A 17,342-nucleotide genomic window follows, 5' to 3' on the forward strand; every position below is an offset into this window, starting at 1 on the left:
ACTAAAGGCAAATAGAATGTGCACTTTGTAAAGTGCATTTGTACTCTAAAAGAGCAGCTGCTCCTTATCTCAGTAAATGAGCAGAAGCTCTGCTGACTTCCATCATCCAATCATGTGCAAGCACAAAATGCTGTTTTTTTTTTCTTTTCCTGAACGTGATTGGGAATTCTTTGCAAAGTGAAGCTTTACCTCATTTACTAAGCTCTGGAGCAACTGCACTTGCAGAGTGCAAAGTCTATTTACCTTTAGCAAATCAACCCCACAGTGTATACCCTAGAATGTCATTTCACTGTATGTACTGAGCGCAGGTATCAGGTGACCTATTCAACTTCTGCATACGGTAGATTAGACATCTGTACAGCCCAGAATGCAGCAAGACTTTGGTAATAACCATAATAGAGACTTCACTACGAAAACCAAGTCTGAAGGTTGCGATTACTGTAAAAGCACCAAACTGCACAAGACTTACCACAAAGCTCCCAACTTCCCCTTATTTGAAGGGACTGTCCCTCTTTTAGAACCACTTCCCTCCGCCCCCCTATTTGTCTCTATTTTTGATCTGATATGTAGACTTTCATGAACAAAATGCACCAAATAACTACCAAAAATATTATATTACACCAAACCTTTAATTCAACCTATTAATGATTGCATGTGTTATTTATAAAACCCATTATAAAAAAAAATGAAAGTGAGAAAAAAAATTATTGGGGGGGTCTAACCCAGCAGTGGGCAAATTTCTTGATATAATGGACCTCAAGTGTAGCTGCTGACATCACCAAAGGACGGCACATAATATTCAGTGAGTGTAGTGTTGCACTGACTTCTAAGGAGCTGCTGGAATGTTTGGTTCTCCTGTCCCACTCTTAACCGGACTTGACCATACAACAAACAGTTAACAATTCACACCAATAGCAGTAAATAGGCTTTTAATTTGGCAGTAAGCCCTACGAGAAAAGAACTGTTTAACCACTTTACAACCTTAGAACGTCAAATTACGTCCTTGACTTTGTGCGGTGATATCTGAATGATGCCTGCAGCTACAGGCATCATTCAGATATCACCGTCTTCAGCCGGCGATTCTGTGTACAATTAGAATGATCGAAAACGACAGTTCCGCCGCTTGATCGTTCCTTTAGGCAGCGGGAGGGGGGGGACGTCCCCTCCCGCCACCATCCGGTGCTTCTCCGGGCTCTCCCGTGCTATCGGGGGCCCGGAGAGCAAATCGGCCGGCGCTGGCTGGGGAAGCATAGAGATGACTGGTGACCAGATGGTCACCAGTCATCTCTATGACCGTCGGAGGCCCGGGCGCGACGTTATGACGTCACGCCTGGTACCCGGAAGTAAACAAAGCTGCAATCGCGGCTGTCGGTGTGAGATCGGTGAATGTTTTTTCACCGATTTCATGCTTATAAGCCTGGAGGAGAGATTTGGGGTCTTATTGACCCCACATCTCTCCATAAAGAGGACCTGTCACACTGATTCCTATTACAAGGGATGTATACATTCCTTGTAATAGGAATAAAAGTGATAAAAAAAAAATACAAAATAAAGTGTAAAAATAAAATTTAAGTAAAATAAAATGACATTTTTTTTTTTAAACGCCCCTATCCCCGGTAGCGAACACGCATGCAAGTCCCGCCCACATATGTAAACGCCATTCAAACCCCACATGTGAGGTATCGTCGCGTGCGTTAGAGCAAGTGCAACAATTCTAGACCTCCTCTGTATCTCAAAAATAGTAACCTGTAAAAAAAATTAAAGCATCGCCTATAGAGATTTTTAAGTACCGAAGTTTGGCGCCATTCCATGAGTGTACACAATTTTAAAGCGTGACATGTTAAGTATCTATTTACTCGGCGTAACATCATCTTTCACATTATACAAAAAAATTGGGCTAACTTTACTGTTTTGTTATTTTTTAATTCATAAAACTGTTTTTTTTCCCAAAAAAACGTGTTTGAAAAATTATTGCGCAAATATCGTGCAAGAAAAAAAGTTGCAATGACTGCCAATTTATTCCCTAGGGTGTCTGCTCTAAATATATATATATATATATATATATATATATATATATATATATATATATATATATAATGTTTGGGGGTTCTGATTAATTTTCTAGCAAATACATTTTGATTTTTACATGAAGGAGAGAAGTGCCAAAATAGGCGCGGTTGTCAAGTGGTTAAACAGGTTTGATAATAGCAGGGTTGATACGTTATAAACCACAAAATATACAGAGACATGGTAAGCTAAATAAAGCTTTGTTACCGTTATTTGCCTGTGAATGGCCCTGCCAAAATGCACAATGACTGACTAATGACGCTACCAGCAACAACAACAGAAATATTGGAAGTAGATTTAAAGTGGAGTTCCACCCAATAGTGGAACTTCCGCTTTAATTACTCCTCGCCCCCTTACATGCCACATTTGACATATAATTTTTTTTTTTGGGGGGGGGGGGAGTGGGTTCTCTGTTTTGAAGGGGACGTCCTGTTCCACTTCCTCCTTCCACCTAGAGGGCCGCCTAAGCGACTCCTCCTCTCCCCCTAGGCGGCGCCTCCCTCTAGGGACACCTGATAGAGCGAGAGCGAGAGCGCAGCACGACTTGCGCATGCGCAGTGCGCGCCCGGCCGTGAAGCCACAAGCTGTCATGGCCGGGTGCCCACAGTTCCAATGGAGGCGCTGAGGAGAGGAGCGGGCCTCCGTGCGGCCGCATCGTTGGACCATTGGACAGGTGAGTGGCTGTTTATTAAAAGTCAGCAGCTAAACTTTTTGTAGCTGCTGACTTTTAATAATCTAAAAATAGCCTGGATCTCCGCTTTAAACCAATTGTAAAACAGTGTTAACAGTGGGGCCTGTCCTGTGTCATCCCAACTCTGCCCCTCTTCTTGTTTCATAGGTGGAGTTAAGTGTGGCTGCCAATATCCATGCTGCTCTCAAATCACTAATAAAATGGACACAGCTCCTTCTGTACTGGGTACACTTCCTCCTCTCACCTGCACTCTGTCAACCAATAGCAGTGAGGGAGAGATTAGCTGTAAGCGGCTTAAGGGGAAACATGTAAATATATGTTAAATGTGTAAAAATATTAACAAACAAAACCAACAAACAAAAATAAAATAAAAAAATATTATTGGTTAATAAAATAGATATGAACAAAAAAAAATCATCAAGAAAATAATAATTGAATGAATAAGGAGAATAAGGAGTTAATTATGGCTGATTAGAGTAAACTAAGGGTTAATAAGGGGTTAAACGGAGAAACATTTTATTTAAAAAAATATATTTTTTACTTGTCAGGTTCCTGTCAGGTCTACTATCTGTAGACAGACATTCATCCCTTTGATCCACAGATGAATGAACAGAATGATACAAATGTTAAAATGTGTTACATTGGGGGTTATGTACGAAAGACAAATCCACTTTGCACTCGCTGTAGATCCGAGGGGGACATGCAAGGAAAATAAAAAACAGCATTTTAGCTTGCACATGATTGGATAATAAAATCAGCAGAGCTTCCCCTCATTTCAGATCTACCCCTCAGATTTACAGCGACTGCACTTCCAAGTGCACTTTCAGTGCAATTTCAAGTGAACGTTGCACTTGTAGTACAAAGTGGGTTTGCCTTTAGTAAACAACCCCCATTGCATCTTTCTGTAGAATCTGAACAAACACTGTCAGGCTGCTTTTATCTTCTTCTTCTTTTTTCTTTTTTTTTTTTAACAGCTAGAGCTGTCCACATTCTCTGTGTACACAACAGTGTTGCAAACCTACCAGATTAAAATTTACTGTCACGACACTAAAAATTTACTGGCACCGCCAAGTTTTTACTGCAATTTCACAAAAGTTATAAAATTACACTTTTAAAGGAGTTCTCTGACCTAAAAGTTTTAACCCCCGCTGTGCCCGGGCTGTAAAAAAATAGAAAATAAACTGTCACTTACCTGCCTACGATCCCCCGTTGTTCCGATATCGCCGTCCCGTTCTCCGGTCCCGGGCCCCTTCCGCTTCCTGTGTGTCGGTGACTCATAGTGCGCTCAGCCTATCAGTGGCCGCAGCAATGTCCCGTCGCGGCCACTGATAGGCTGAGCGCACTATGAGTCACCGACACACAGGAAGCGGAAGAGACCGGGACCGGAGAACGGGACGGCGATATCGGAACAACGGGGGATCGTAGGCAGGTAAGTGACAGTTTATTTTCTATTTTTTTACAGCCCGGGCACAGCGGGGGTTAAAACTTTTAGGTCAGAGAACTCCTTTAAGTGCAAATTTCAGTATTTGGCTACAAACAAGTACGCTAGGCAAATAGCAATGTGATTTAAGATGGATATTAAGGTAAAAATAACATATTTTTGACATAATAAGAGAAAATTATTTTGTCCAATCACCTCCTGCCTTAATCACCTGTCACCATCGCCCCCTGCCACCGACCGCCCCCTACCACCAACCGCCCCCTACCACCAACCGCCCCCAACACCCCCTGCCACCATCACCCCTTGCTACCATCGCCCCCTGCCTCCAACGCTCCCTGCCTCCAACGCCCCCTGCCACCATCCCCCTCTGCCACCATCACCCCCTGCCACCACCCCCCTCTCCCACCAGCACCACCTGCTCCACCCCCCTCTGTCACCACCCCCCTCTGCCTCCATCACACCCCACCTCCATCCCCCTCTACCACCAACACTACCTGTCACCATCCCCCTCTGCCACCAACACCACCTGCCACCATCCCTCTCTGGCAGACTGCCACCAACACCACCTGCCTCCACCCCCCTGTGCTACCACCCCCCTGTGCCACCAGCACACCTGCTCCATCCCCCTCTGCCACCAGCACCACCTGCTCCATCCCCCTCAGCCACCAGCACCACCTGCTCCATCTCCCTCTGCCTCCATCCCCATCTGCCACCAGCACCACCTGCTCCATCCCCATCTGCCACCAACACCACCTGCACCATCCCCCTCTGCCAGTCGGCCACCATCCCCCTCTGCCTCCATCCCCCTCTGCCACCATCACCTGCTGTCACTGTCGGCTGGGCTGTCACTGCGTCCCCGACTTCCTCCGGACCCCGCGGACTCTGGAATCTGGATTGCCTGGCCCTGGATGCAGGGCTCCTCCATTCCGCCGCGTGCTGCTCAGCCTCCGCTCAGAGTCCTGCTGCTCCAGTGCTCCTGGACTGGTTAGTGTTACAAATTTAAATGCTGGTGCGCCTGGTGGGATGTGCTAATACATCACTCGCCTCGCCAGTAAAGTACGCCAGCACCGCACAGCCTCTGAGATCTGCCCCCCCCGCCGGCCGAATGCAGGGTCTGCTCGGCAAGCCCTGGAACTGCGCATGCGCAGTTACAAGCCGGGCCGGTTACGACTATTTTTTACTTGCACATTCCCGCTACAACTGCCATTTACGGACGGGGAAAAAATTGCCCGTTTTTATGGGCTGCCCGTAAAAATACGGGCAGTTGGCAACACTGGTACACAGCAATACAGCTTTTTATTAATCAGACTGTGAGGATGGTGAAAGGCAGAAGTGTAAACACACAGATCCTGGTTCTCTTAGGGGAGAGGAGACAGATCATGTGTTCATACTAACTATGAACACAGATCTCTCAACTCCCCTAGTCAGTCCCATCCCCCCACAGTTAGAACACACCTAGGGAACACAGTTAACCCCTTGATCGCCCCTAGTGTTAACCTCTTTCCTGCCAGTGACATTTATACAGTATCAGTGCATTTTTATAGCACTGATCGCTGTATAATTGTCAATGGTCCCAAAAATGTGTCAAAAGTGTCCGATTTGTCTGCCACAATATTGCAGTCCCGATAAAAATCACTGACATTACTAGTAAAAAAAAAATATAATAATAAAAATGCCATAAATCTGTCCCCTATTTTTTAGACGTTATAACTTTTACGCAAGCCAATCAATATACGCTTATTGCGATTTTTTTTAACCAAAAATATGTAGAAGAATACATATCGGCCTAAACTGAGGAAAACATTTGTTCTTTTAAAAAAAAATTGGGATATTTATTATGGCAAAATTAAAAAGATAAAAGTGAACAAATATCTGCGCTAACTGATGAAAAGACTATAAAGCAGCCAGCACAGTTTGTAGATAAGCAAACAATAACAATATAATCCAATGTGCAGCGCTTAAAACAAATGGAAAATGAGTCCCAATAAACAATGTGAATATAAAGTCCTCAAAATATAAGTTCATCAATGAAAATGAAGATGTAGAACCTCCACCAAGGTTCCAGTGTGCATATTCGGAAAAAGGCACACCACACCACCGTGCAAATAAACCGCTTACCAGAACAATAGTGTTATGGGCATGTAATCAGATAACGTGCAGGTCAGTGGCCTTCGCACTTCCAACAGACTGTACAGGTGAGAACGGTTATACCCAGGCAGCATTAATGATGGAATGGCATCACGAATATCATGAAGTTCCAAAAGCGTACATTGTGTTCATCAGCAGATATATAGTCATAAAATGCAGAGAGGAAACGGCAGACGCCTCTGAAGATATCCTTATGGGATGAAACATGTGGAGCCGTGGAGCTTTATATTCTTTGATGCCTTTTTTACCTGCCTGTTTGTAAGTACCATACAATAAATTGCATATTGGTTTTACCTACGGGCTTCACTATTGCCGTTTCCTCTCTGCATTTTATGACTATATATCTGCTGATGAACGCATGTACGCTTTTGGACAGCCGCACACCAAAAAAAAACTTAAAAAGGTAGCCTTTTAATGGTAAAAGAAGGAAGGCACTACAAAAAACAGCAAGCAGTGGGGTATATAACTGACGCATTTCGCACTGGGGTTCAGTGTTTAGTCATAGCGCTGGTATCTTCCTCAAGCGTCACCCCCCTTCTCTGCTGGGTCCATAGATTGCCACTATAGATACCTCTCAAGCTTCACCCACGCTGGCCCGCTAAGTCCCTAGCTTGACACACAAAGTTGCTCTGCAAGCATTACCTCCACTGGCTGGGTCCCTGGCTTGATACCCACTGAAGTTTCCAGATTCTTCACCGTCCCCATCTGGTGAGAATTCTGCTCCAGTACTTGCTTCATTTACACACAGTGGTCCCTGCTAATAAAGTGGATAGTCTCTTACTGGCGACAGCTTTCCCTGTACCTCCAACCACGACAGGTTCTCTGGCCGGCAGAACTGTCACTTTTGGTTGGACTGCAAGCCACAATCCCAACCCTGCACTGGTCTCTTGCTTCTCAATAGGCCCTCAGACAGCATAGCAGCCAGATGTGCCCAAGATAGGCCCAATCTCTGGCCTAGCAGCCCGGGCCATACAACACACATCCACCCAGACAGCCGTCCAGGTGGCAAAGAACATAGATTACCTGACTCCACCCGAATATACAGTACAGGTTCTCCCAGCAAGCTAATGGATTCAAGAAAACCCCTGCCCATTGGCTGAGATACCTCACATACCCATAATCTGACCTTGGGTTGCCCTTCTTATATCTAGTACCATCAAGTACTCGGCCACCTAGTGGTAGAAGAGAAAAGTGCAACAAGGCCAAATTCAGGGAGAAATCAATAGATCTCTATCAATCAACCAGGATACGGGCTCTTTCACACGGGGCGGATCAGTGATGATCCGCCCCATGAACCTCCGCTTGCTCAGCATGGATCGAACCGCTGATCCCCGCTGAGCCGGCAGATGACAGGGCGGTCCCCGCACACTGTGCAGAGACCGCCCTGTCTTTTCTCGGCTCTCCTCTATGGGGGGATCGGATGAACACGGACCGCCTGTCCGTGTTCACCCGATCAGATCCGCCGACGGATGGAAAAATATGGTTTTCCTCCGTCTGCAGAATCAGAGGATTGCGGAACTGGATGAGATTGGGTGTCAGCGGATGTTCACCCGCTGACAACCGCAATCTCATAGGGACCAATGTATGTCCCTTTTTCATCCGTAAACGGATGGATGAAAAAGCGGACATACGGTCCGCCCGTGTGAAAGAGCCCTAACTACTCCTGGCAAGTAAATTTGTGAGGAGCTCCCTGCTTAAACTACAGTGTGCTACATCGTGTTTTTAGTTTGTTGTGCTTAGATATAGTTTGGTCTGATTTAAGGAATGTCTGATTTTATCAGTCACATACTCTACTAACTGCAAAGCAAAACACACCAAATAGTTTCACTTTAAAGAAACATCAACAGTCAGGAAGAAAATTATTGATGTAAAGAACTCTGTCCCCATATTCTGGTAATTACTTAGGCCTCGTACACACGACCGAGTGTGTATCACTATAAGCTGAAATCAGGGCTGAAGAAAAAGGGTTAAATGCCTGTCTAGGGGGAGAGGAATAAAGTCAAATACTTTGCTCATTCCTCACTTCTGCAGGCCCGAGAGAAGAGTGCTGGAGGAGCAAGAAATCAAGTAAGTAGTTGACCCTATACTTCATCCCGTAGAGAAAATTAACATTTAGAACGTGTTCACACATATGCGAATTGGATGCAGCTTTTCGCATGACAGATGATTGTGTCCAGCTCTTAATGGAGCCAGTTCACACAACTCCAGCATGACTGTGGTTGGCATTTGGAAAGGGTCCTGCGTGTCTTCGGTTCTGATTCAGGCCAAAATTCAGACTTGATTCGCACCTAATTCCGTGAACCCCCTGCTGTGACCCGCAGCCGTGTGAACCCAGCCTTAAGTATTGCAGTGCAATAGGGGGCCACAATGCAACAGGTAACTATTTCTTCAGCTCAGGCTCAAGCTTTAGGGCTCTTTCTCAAATGTGGCAGCTCTTGCTGGCTCCCGAACAGAGATCTGTGGTGGATTACTTTTTTAGTGCTTGGCAGGTGGTGAGGAAGTGAAATATCACCACTTGTTTTAGGCCAAACCACCCGCGGTGCGGTCCATCTGACGTCCTGTCCGCAGTCTACCCGCAGACTGTGTGGCGGGAAGTGGGTGCAAATACCTGTCTTTAGATGAGCGGAAGTTCCACTTTAGGGTGGAGCTCCGCTTTAAGTGACTTTAAGTGGTTTACTTCCCTTTGACCTGTTTTTCAGGAATTAATTCCAGTAATAAATAAGTCCCCCCCATCTCCCCACGTCATTAACCATTACAAGGGAATAACATGAAAAAAATGTGGAAGTAAATCACATTTAGCCAGACTTGTTCTATAATGCTGAATATGTTTCACAGCTCATGCCTCCACTTGTTCACTTCTTGTCAGGGGCGGCCCACCCATTAAGGGCTCACGTGCCTCCTCTATCCGCGCTACCCCCCTATATGAGTAATGGATAGATTCATGCATAGCATGAATCTATCTACGGCCGCCGCCGCCACCCCCTATTCATGTGTCCGGCCCCTTTTAGGGGGTGTTTTTTTGAAGCACCTGATTAGAGCCATAGTCTCTAATCATTTTCAAAATAGGGTAGCATTGCGCTTGGAGCCCCCCCAGGTGTGTTAGAAATGCAAATGAATATTCACTTTTCTAACACTAAATCGCCTCTCCGCCAATCAGGAAGCATGGGTCTGATACCGTTTCCTAATTGGTTGAAAGGTCAGGCGATCCTATTGGACGCCTAGGAGGAAGGGGATACACGGTAAAAGCCACTGTGATCCACACCACAGGAGGAGGAAGACAGCTGCCCGACATGTTGCCCACCCGCTTACTAGATGGGGAAAGTGTGGGACTTTGATGTCCCGAATGTCCTCTGGGGGGGGTTGCCACGGACCATCTGGGAGGGTATCTGTTTGCTGCCCCCCCCCCCAAAAAGTAAGTGTGGGGCTTTGATGTCCAAAATGTCCTCTGGGGGGGGGGGGTTTCCACCGACCACCGGGAAGGTGTCTGTTTGCTGCCCCCCCAAAAAGAAAAAAAAAGCCACTGCTTCTTGTGCCAGGACACAGCTAAGGCCTCGTACACACAACCAAGAAACTCGAGGGGCGAAACACATCGTTTTGCTCGTCGAGTTCCTTGTTAGGCTGTCGTGGATCTCGGCGAGCCAAATTTCTCCATTGCCGTCGAGGAAAAAGAAGACATGCTTTCTTTTTGGCTCGACGAGATCCTCGACAGTTTCCTCGTCGAAAAGTGAACACACGACCGGTTTCCTCTGCAAAAAAAAAACCCAGCAAGTTTCTTGCTGGTTTTTGCAGAGAAACTCGGTCGTGTGTATGAGGCCTTACACAGATTAGAACCAGAGAAGTTCTCTCATCTCCATCTATGCTTAGCTATTAAAATGAATATTATATTCTTATCTTCTAAAGAATGTTGAAAACAACAAAGGGTGCAATTTCGATACCATATCTGCTATTTTATTTTTATCACCATTTACTTTAATGTAAGTAGTAATTGTTCATATCTATACCTGCTACAAAACTTTGTGATTTATTGTTCATATCTTTCCTAATAACAACTGATTGTAAAAAAAAAAATGAAGAAGTGTCTTGGATAAGCCATGAAATATCCTTGGTAGAACTCATCTCTAACCCTAATGCCGCGTACACACGGTCGGAATTTCCGGCAACACATTTTTGAGAGCTGGTTCTCAATTTTTCCGACAACAAAAGTTCTTGTCGGAAATTACGATCGCCTATAGCCGATTCTGACGCACAAAAATCCTACGCATGCTCGGAATCAATTTGACGCATGCTTGTAATCATTGAACTTCATATTTCTCGGCTCGTCGTACGTGTTGTACGTGACTGCATTCTTGACGTTTGGAATTTCTGACAACATTTGTGTGACCGTGTGTATGCAAGACAAGTTTGAGCGAACAACCCGTCTGAAAAAAATCCACGGTTTTGATGTTGGAATGTCTGATCATGTGTACGCGGCATTAGGCTTCGTTCATATGGACTGTGGGGAGTAAAATCAGGTGGTTGAGCCACAGCTGCCAACCTGCAACTCATTGGAGTACAAAACAGCGAGAGTTTGAAATTTGGGTTAGGGATGAGTTTTGAGCTCTAGTCCTCAGCATCACAGAAGAAGTCAAGTTAACTGAAGCTGGCCATATACTGATCGCAATTTGCCCAGTTCAGCGGGGACCGCCGGAATTTCAATCAGTGTGTGGTTATCCCTGCTTGACAGAAGTCGATCATGTGATCAAGTTCTGTTGAAGGGCCATGCTGAAAAAGGTTTTTTAGCACCGTCTGCAGCCTGTAATGCCGCGTACACACCATCACTTTATGTGATGAAAAAAAATGACGTTTTTAAAAACGTCACTTTAATTGACTGTGTGTGGGGGAAAACGTCGTTTTATGTCTTGTAAAAAACGACCAAAAAAAATTGAAGCATGCTTCAATTTTATGTGTCGTTTTTCAAAAGTGCACTTTTTACTTCACAGAAATTGACCGTGTGTAGCAAAAAACGTCGTTTTCTAAGACGTTTTTTCATCCACGCATGCCCAGAAGCTACTTATGAAGCGAGCTTCAATGGTAAAACGTGGTGGAACGTAACCTCACTTTGCAAGAACATTGTGAGAAAAACGATGGTGTGTAGGCAACTTCGTCTTTGAAAATTGAAGTTTCAAAAACGTCATTTTTTACTTCACAGAAAGTGTCGTTTTTTTTCATCACATAAAGTGATGGTGTGTATGCGGCATAATACGTGTATTTTGATAGCAGCTGACCTGCTGTCAGAATATGATGTTCAGTTGGGGGGTGGGGATTCCTCTATTCATCTTGCTTATGTGGAAGGAGGAATCTTTTATTTATTTATTTTTTGTCTAGCCTGCCAGCTGGGAAAAAAAATAAAACTGTATGGCCAGCTTAAAGTATAAGTTCATCTTTAGAACATGTTGCATGTTCCACCTGGCCCCTTTCACATGAGCCAGATCTGTTTTTCTCAGGAGGGGAACTGTTTGCTGATCCCTGCTGAGCTGAACAGTGGCAGATCAGATTCGATTTTGCCAGATCGGATCGGATTGGAGGTAGGCGGGTGTAAATGAACAAAATGAATGAACAAAAGTAAGTTTGCATGTGCTGCTTCATAAACGAGAATGGAGAATGGAGAGTCCGATCAGGTCCACCTGAAAAACAGACAGGAGGACCTGATCTAACTGCTTGTGTAAAAGGGGACATGTTACATATTCCAGCTCTTGCTCCCCCTCCCTATGACAGTGGATCTTCTCCCTGCACCCGATGTCAAAATTTTAAAACAGAAGCATCACATACACACAGCTGCATCATCCATTCACAGAATTCTGTGAATGAATGAACTACAAGTACCATTGGTGACCGCGGTTAAAGGCTTATAATTCTCAATGAACTGCAAAGGTGCTGGTGAGCACTCTCGTAGTCCATTGATTCTTCCTGCCATTCAGAAACTGACTGCCCATATCAGAGGTACGGGCAGACAGTGAGTGTACTGAGAGTCTGCAAGATCCTTAGGCCTTGTACACACGACCAGACATGTCCGATGAAAATGGTCCGCGGACCGTTTTCATCGGACATGTCTGCTGGGAGGTTTTGGTCTGATGTGTGTACACACCATCAGACCAAATTCCCCGCGGACAGAAAACGCGGTGACGTGGCGACGATGACGCGGCGACGTGCGCGAACCAGGAAGTTCAATGCTTCCACGCATGCGACGAATCACTTCGACACATGCGGGGGATTTCGGTCCGATGGTTAGGTGTACTAGCCATCGGACATGTCCGACGGACAGGTTTCCACCGGACAAGTTTCTTAGCATGCTAAGAAACTTTTGTCAGCTGGAAACCTGTCCGCTAGGCCAGAAAAATGTCCGCTAGGCCCTACACCCGGTCGGACGTGTCCGCGAAAACTGGTCCGCGGACCAGTTTCAGCGGACATGTTCGGTCGTGTGTACAAGGCCTTACAGGCTGGGGAGTAAAATAGGATACACACTATGGGGGTTATTTACGAAAGGCAAATCCACTTTGCACTACAAGTGCAAAATACACTTGAAATTGCACTGAAAGTGCACTTGGAAGTGCAGTCGCTGTAGATCTGAGGGGGACATGCAAGGAAAATAAACAGCACTTTAGCTTGCACATGATTGTATCATAAAATAAGCAGAGCTTCCACTCATTTCAGATCTACCCCTCATATTTACAGCGACTGCACTTCCAAGTGCATTTTCAGTGCAATTTCAAGTGCACTTTGTAAATAACCCCCTTTAAGAAAATCAGAAGAGAAAAGATTGTTCGATTCTCGTACAGTATATACACAACGTTTGACATCCGATTGAGACTTTCCAAATGAAAATTTTCAGAAGGGACAAACTCCGAAATTTTTCTAGGACGTGAACAGAACGATTTTCGTTCAATGTGTACTGTTTTCCTACAAAAAAAATCACATACGAAAAACTGTGCATGATCATAAACAATAAACAAACAAACAAAAAAAAGCCTTTGTTGTACGAGAATTTTGGTATATTCGTTTTATCCTCAGTTGCGACTTTTGATGCTGTGAAACCTCGAGAAAAAACGGACGACCGGACGATCGTTTGCCTGATTTTCTTATAGTGTATACCCGCCTTAAAAAAATACATAAATGCACAAATGTAACGTGCACTTAAAATTGCACTGAAAGTGCACTTGGAAGTGCAGTCACTGTAGATCTGAGGGGGACATGCAAGGAAAATAAAAAACAGCATTTTAGCTTGCACATGATTGGATGATAAAATCAGCAGAGCTTCCCCTCAGTTCAGATCTTCCCCTCAGATTTAGGCTGCATTCAAACCTCGGCGTACTAAATCGCGGCGTTTTGTCCCACAAATTGCGGCGACAAATAGCGGCGTTTTGTACTGCGATTCGCGGCGACAAAACGCCGCGATTGTGAATGCAGCCTTCACCCCCTCTATGGAGATGGTTCACATCTCCTATGCCGAACGCCGAAAGACGCCTGAAGAAAAGGTCCGGGACTTTTTTTCAGGTGGCAGGCGTTCGGCGTGGAGATGTGAACCATCTCCATAGAGGGCAATGTTACATCATCCCTCTAGCGGGCGTCACACTACAGGCGACAAAACGCCTAGGTGTGAATGGGCTCTTACAGCGACTGCACTTCCAAGTGCACTTTGAACTTGTAGTTTGCGCTTATAGTGCAAAGCGGATTTGCCTTTAGTAAATAACCCCCAATATCACAAATCGAGTACTTAATAAGCCACTAACATTCTCATTTAGTTTCCTAAAGAATTAATGTATATTGTCAATCAGAGATACCGTAGGACACTAGAAAAACACAATCATACTAAAGTCTCCTCCAGTAATTTGTACTTACCATTCCTAGAAGCTGTGCAAGTCACAAAATACAGCAATACAATGATCAGTCCTTGGTGACAGAGAGATGTTTCCATTTCTGGGTTGAATTCGGCTTAGAAGTCAATATCTGTGTCCTAAACAACTCAGCAGTGCTGCGATCTTTACTGTTATAGAAGCTTTTGCCCAGAAAGAATAAGGAAACTTAATTTCCAGGAAAACACGCTTCCTCCTACAGTGTGTCCACCCCTTTCCTCCCACTGAGAAGAATACAGCCTATTACAGAAAAAACTATGCCAGAGATGGTGAAAACCTCAACACAACTATTCCCCTCTCTCCTCTCGGCAATGACATCTGAACGCAGGCTGTGTGTACACAGTGTGATGAAAACCACACATCCTATGCTATTCATTGTGGAAACACCCATAGAATCATTTCCTCGTTCCTCCATTCTGGTAGTGAGAGTTTATTTTTACATTAAATAATAACAAACCCGAGTGAAGGAAGAACTTACAATGTCTTTGAAAAAAACAATCAACATTTTTGCACTGTCGCATTGAGAGCCGGTTCACACACAGGCGGCACGAGTTTGGGGGCGACTCGGCAAGGTGATCTCAAGACGACTTAAGAGGCAATTTGCAAAATTACTTCTGTATTGAAGTCAATGCAAGTCGTCCCCAAAGTCGTACAGGAACCTTTTTCTAAGTCGGAGCGACTATTAGAACGGTTCCATTTAACCACTTGCCTACCGCCTCATTGTGAAATGACGGCGGCAGGAACCCCTCCTCGATCCAGGTGGACTTCATATGACGTCCTGCGTTCCCGGCGATCTAGGGCGCGCGGCGACGCTCGTGATTGTCGGTAATCACGGCAGGAGTGTGGATCTGTGTGTGTAAACACACATATCCACACTCCTGTCAGCGGTGAGGAGACCAATGTGTGTTCCCAGTACAGAGGAACACACATCGGTCTCCTCCCCTTGAGAGTCCCCTCCCCCCTACAGTTATAACACACCTTAGGGACACATATTAACCCCTTCAACGCCCCCTAGTGGTTAACCCCTTCCCTGCCAGTCACATTTACACAGTAATCAATGCATATTTATAGCATTAATTGCTGTATAAATCTGAATGGTCCCAAAAACGTGTCAAAAGTGTCCGATGTGTTCGCCGCAATGTCACGGTGACAGTAAAAAAATCGCAAATCGTCGCCAATACTAGTAAAAAAATTAATAAAATAAAAATGCCATAAATCTATCACCTATTTTGTAGACGCTATAACTTTTGCGCAAACCAATCAATATATGATTATTGCGATATTTTTTTACCAAAAATATGTAGAAGAATATGTATCGGCCTAAACTGAGGAAAAAAAAAGATTTTTTTAAAAAGATTGTGATATTTATTAAATAAAAAAGTAAAAAATATTGTGTTTTTTTTTTTAAATTGTCGCTCTTCTTTTGTTTATAGCGCAACAAATAAAAACCGCAGAGGTGATCAAATACCACCAAAAGAAAGCTCTATTTGTGGGAACAAAATGATAAAAAAATTGTTTGGGTACAGTGTAGCACGACCGCGCAATTGTCATTCAAAGTACGACAGTGCTGAAAGCTGAAAATTGGCTTGGGCAGGAAGGTGCGTAAGTGCCCGGTATGGAAGCGGTTAATAGAGCGGACCGCGACTTGTCAGGCAGCTGAGTCGCCTGACAGGTCGCCCCTGTGTGAACCGACTAAAGTACTACATGCAGTTGAAAAAACGTGCCCTTGTCACTTGTCAAATATTGTACTCCAGTTAAAGAGGAGGTCCACCCTTTAAAAAAAAAAAAAAGAATAGCCAAAAAGGCTACAAATTTTTTTTTTATATACTTACCAGAAGTGTCTGTTACTAGGCAGATCTCTTAATCTGCAACTTCCTTGTCCGCGGTGGGTCTTCTTTCTTCTCCTCGTCGCTCTGCCTCCTGGGAAATGGGGAGCGGTGTCTTCTGAGACCTTATATGTGTCCCAGGAGACATCCGCCCATTCACATAGCGCCGCGCGGCTCGCGCATGCGCAGTAGGGAATCGGGCAGTGAAGCCGCAATGCTTCACTTCATGATTCCCTCACCGAGGATGGCGGCCGGGCAGCCGAGACCAGAGCGATTGCTCGGCTGCCGATATCACGGGCACCCTGGACAGGTAAGTGTCCTTATTAACCACTTCCATACTGGGCACTTAAACACTCTCCTGACCAGACCAATTTTCAGCTTTCAGGGCTCTCACACTTTGAATGACAATTACTCAGTCATGCAACACTGTACCCAAATGATTTTTTTGTCCTTTTTTTCCCACAAATAGAGCTTTCTTTTGGTGGTATTTGATCACCTCTGTGTTTTTTATTTTTTGCGCTATTAATGAAAAAAGACCGAAAATTTAGAAAAAAAATGTTTTTTTCTTAGTTTCTGTGATAAAATTTTGCAAAATATTAATTTTTCTTCATAAATTTTGGCCACAATTTATACTGCTACATGTCTTTGATAAAAATAACCCAAATTTTTTGGAAATTATTTGGTCTGTGTGAAAGTTTTAGAGTCTACAAGCTATAGTGCAAATCATAATAAATTATCACATCTGATCACACCTGATGTTTTGAAGGCCTATCTCATTTCTTGAGACCCTAACAAGCCAGGAAAGTACAAATGCCCCCCAAATAACCCCTTTTTGGAAAGTAGACATCCCAAGGTATTTAGTAAGAGGCATGGTGAGTTATTTGAAGTTGTAATTTTTTTCCCAAAACACTTTGCAAAATTAAGATTTTTATTTTTTATTTAAAAAATTTCTCAAAAGTGTCATTGTAATAGCTTATTTCTCTCACATGGCATGTGCATACCACAAATGACACCCCGAAATACATTCTGCTACTCCTCCTGAGTAAAACGATACCCCATGTGTGAGACTTTTTCACTGCCTGGCCACATACAGATGCCCAACATGCATGGAGCGCCATCAGGGGTTTTAGGAGCATAAATTGCACATCTAACTAGTTGACAACCTATTACAATTTAGAAGGCCCTGGAACACCAGGACAATGGAATTACCCACAAAATGACCCCATTTTGGAAAGCTAACACCCTAACGTATAATCTATGAGGCATAATGAGTCTTTTGA

At 44.4% G+C, this 17,342-nt stretch overlaps 1 protein-coding gene across 3 annotated transcripts in view; it reads right to left on the reverse strand.

The window, feature by feature from the left end:
- Positions 1–14,554, reverse strand: part of LOC120913614 (interleukin-13 receptor subunit alpha-1-like) — a 292,879-nt gene extending 278,325 nt beyond the window's left edge. Inside the window, exon 1 of one of the 3 annotated variants that reach the window (XM_040323690.1) lies at positions 14,223–14,554. In XM_040323690.1, the coding sequence (XP_040179624.1) occupies positions 14,223–14,298 (76 nt within the window). In that variant the 5' untranslated portion in view covers positions 14,299–14,554. The remainder of the gene's footprint in view (positions 1–14,222) is intronic. The other 2 variants (XM_040323693.1, XM_040323692.1) reach the window with 2 other exon arrangements.
- Positions 14,555–17,342: the final 2,788 nt, after the last annotated feature.

Source organism: Rana temporaria, chromosome 9, assembly GCF_905171775.1.
Source record: "Rana temporaria chromosome 9, aRanTem1.1, whole genome shotgun sequence".
Classification (NCBI taxonomy): domain Eukaryota; kingdom Metazoa; phylum Chordata; class Amphibia; order Anura; family Ranidae; genus Rana; species Rana temporaria.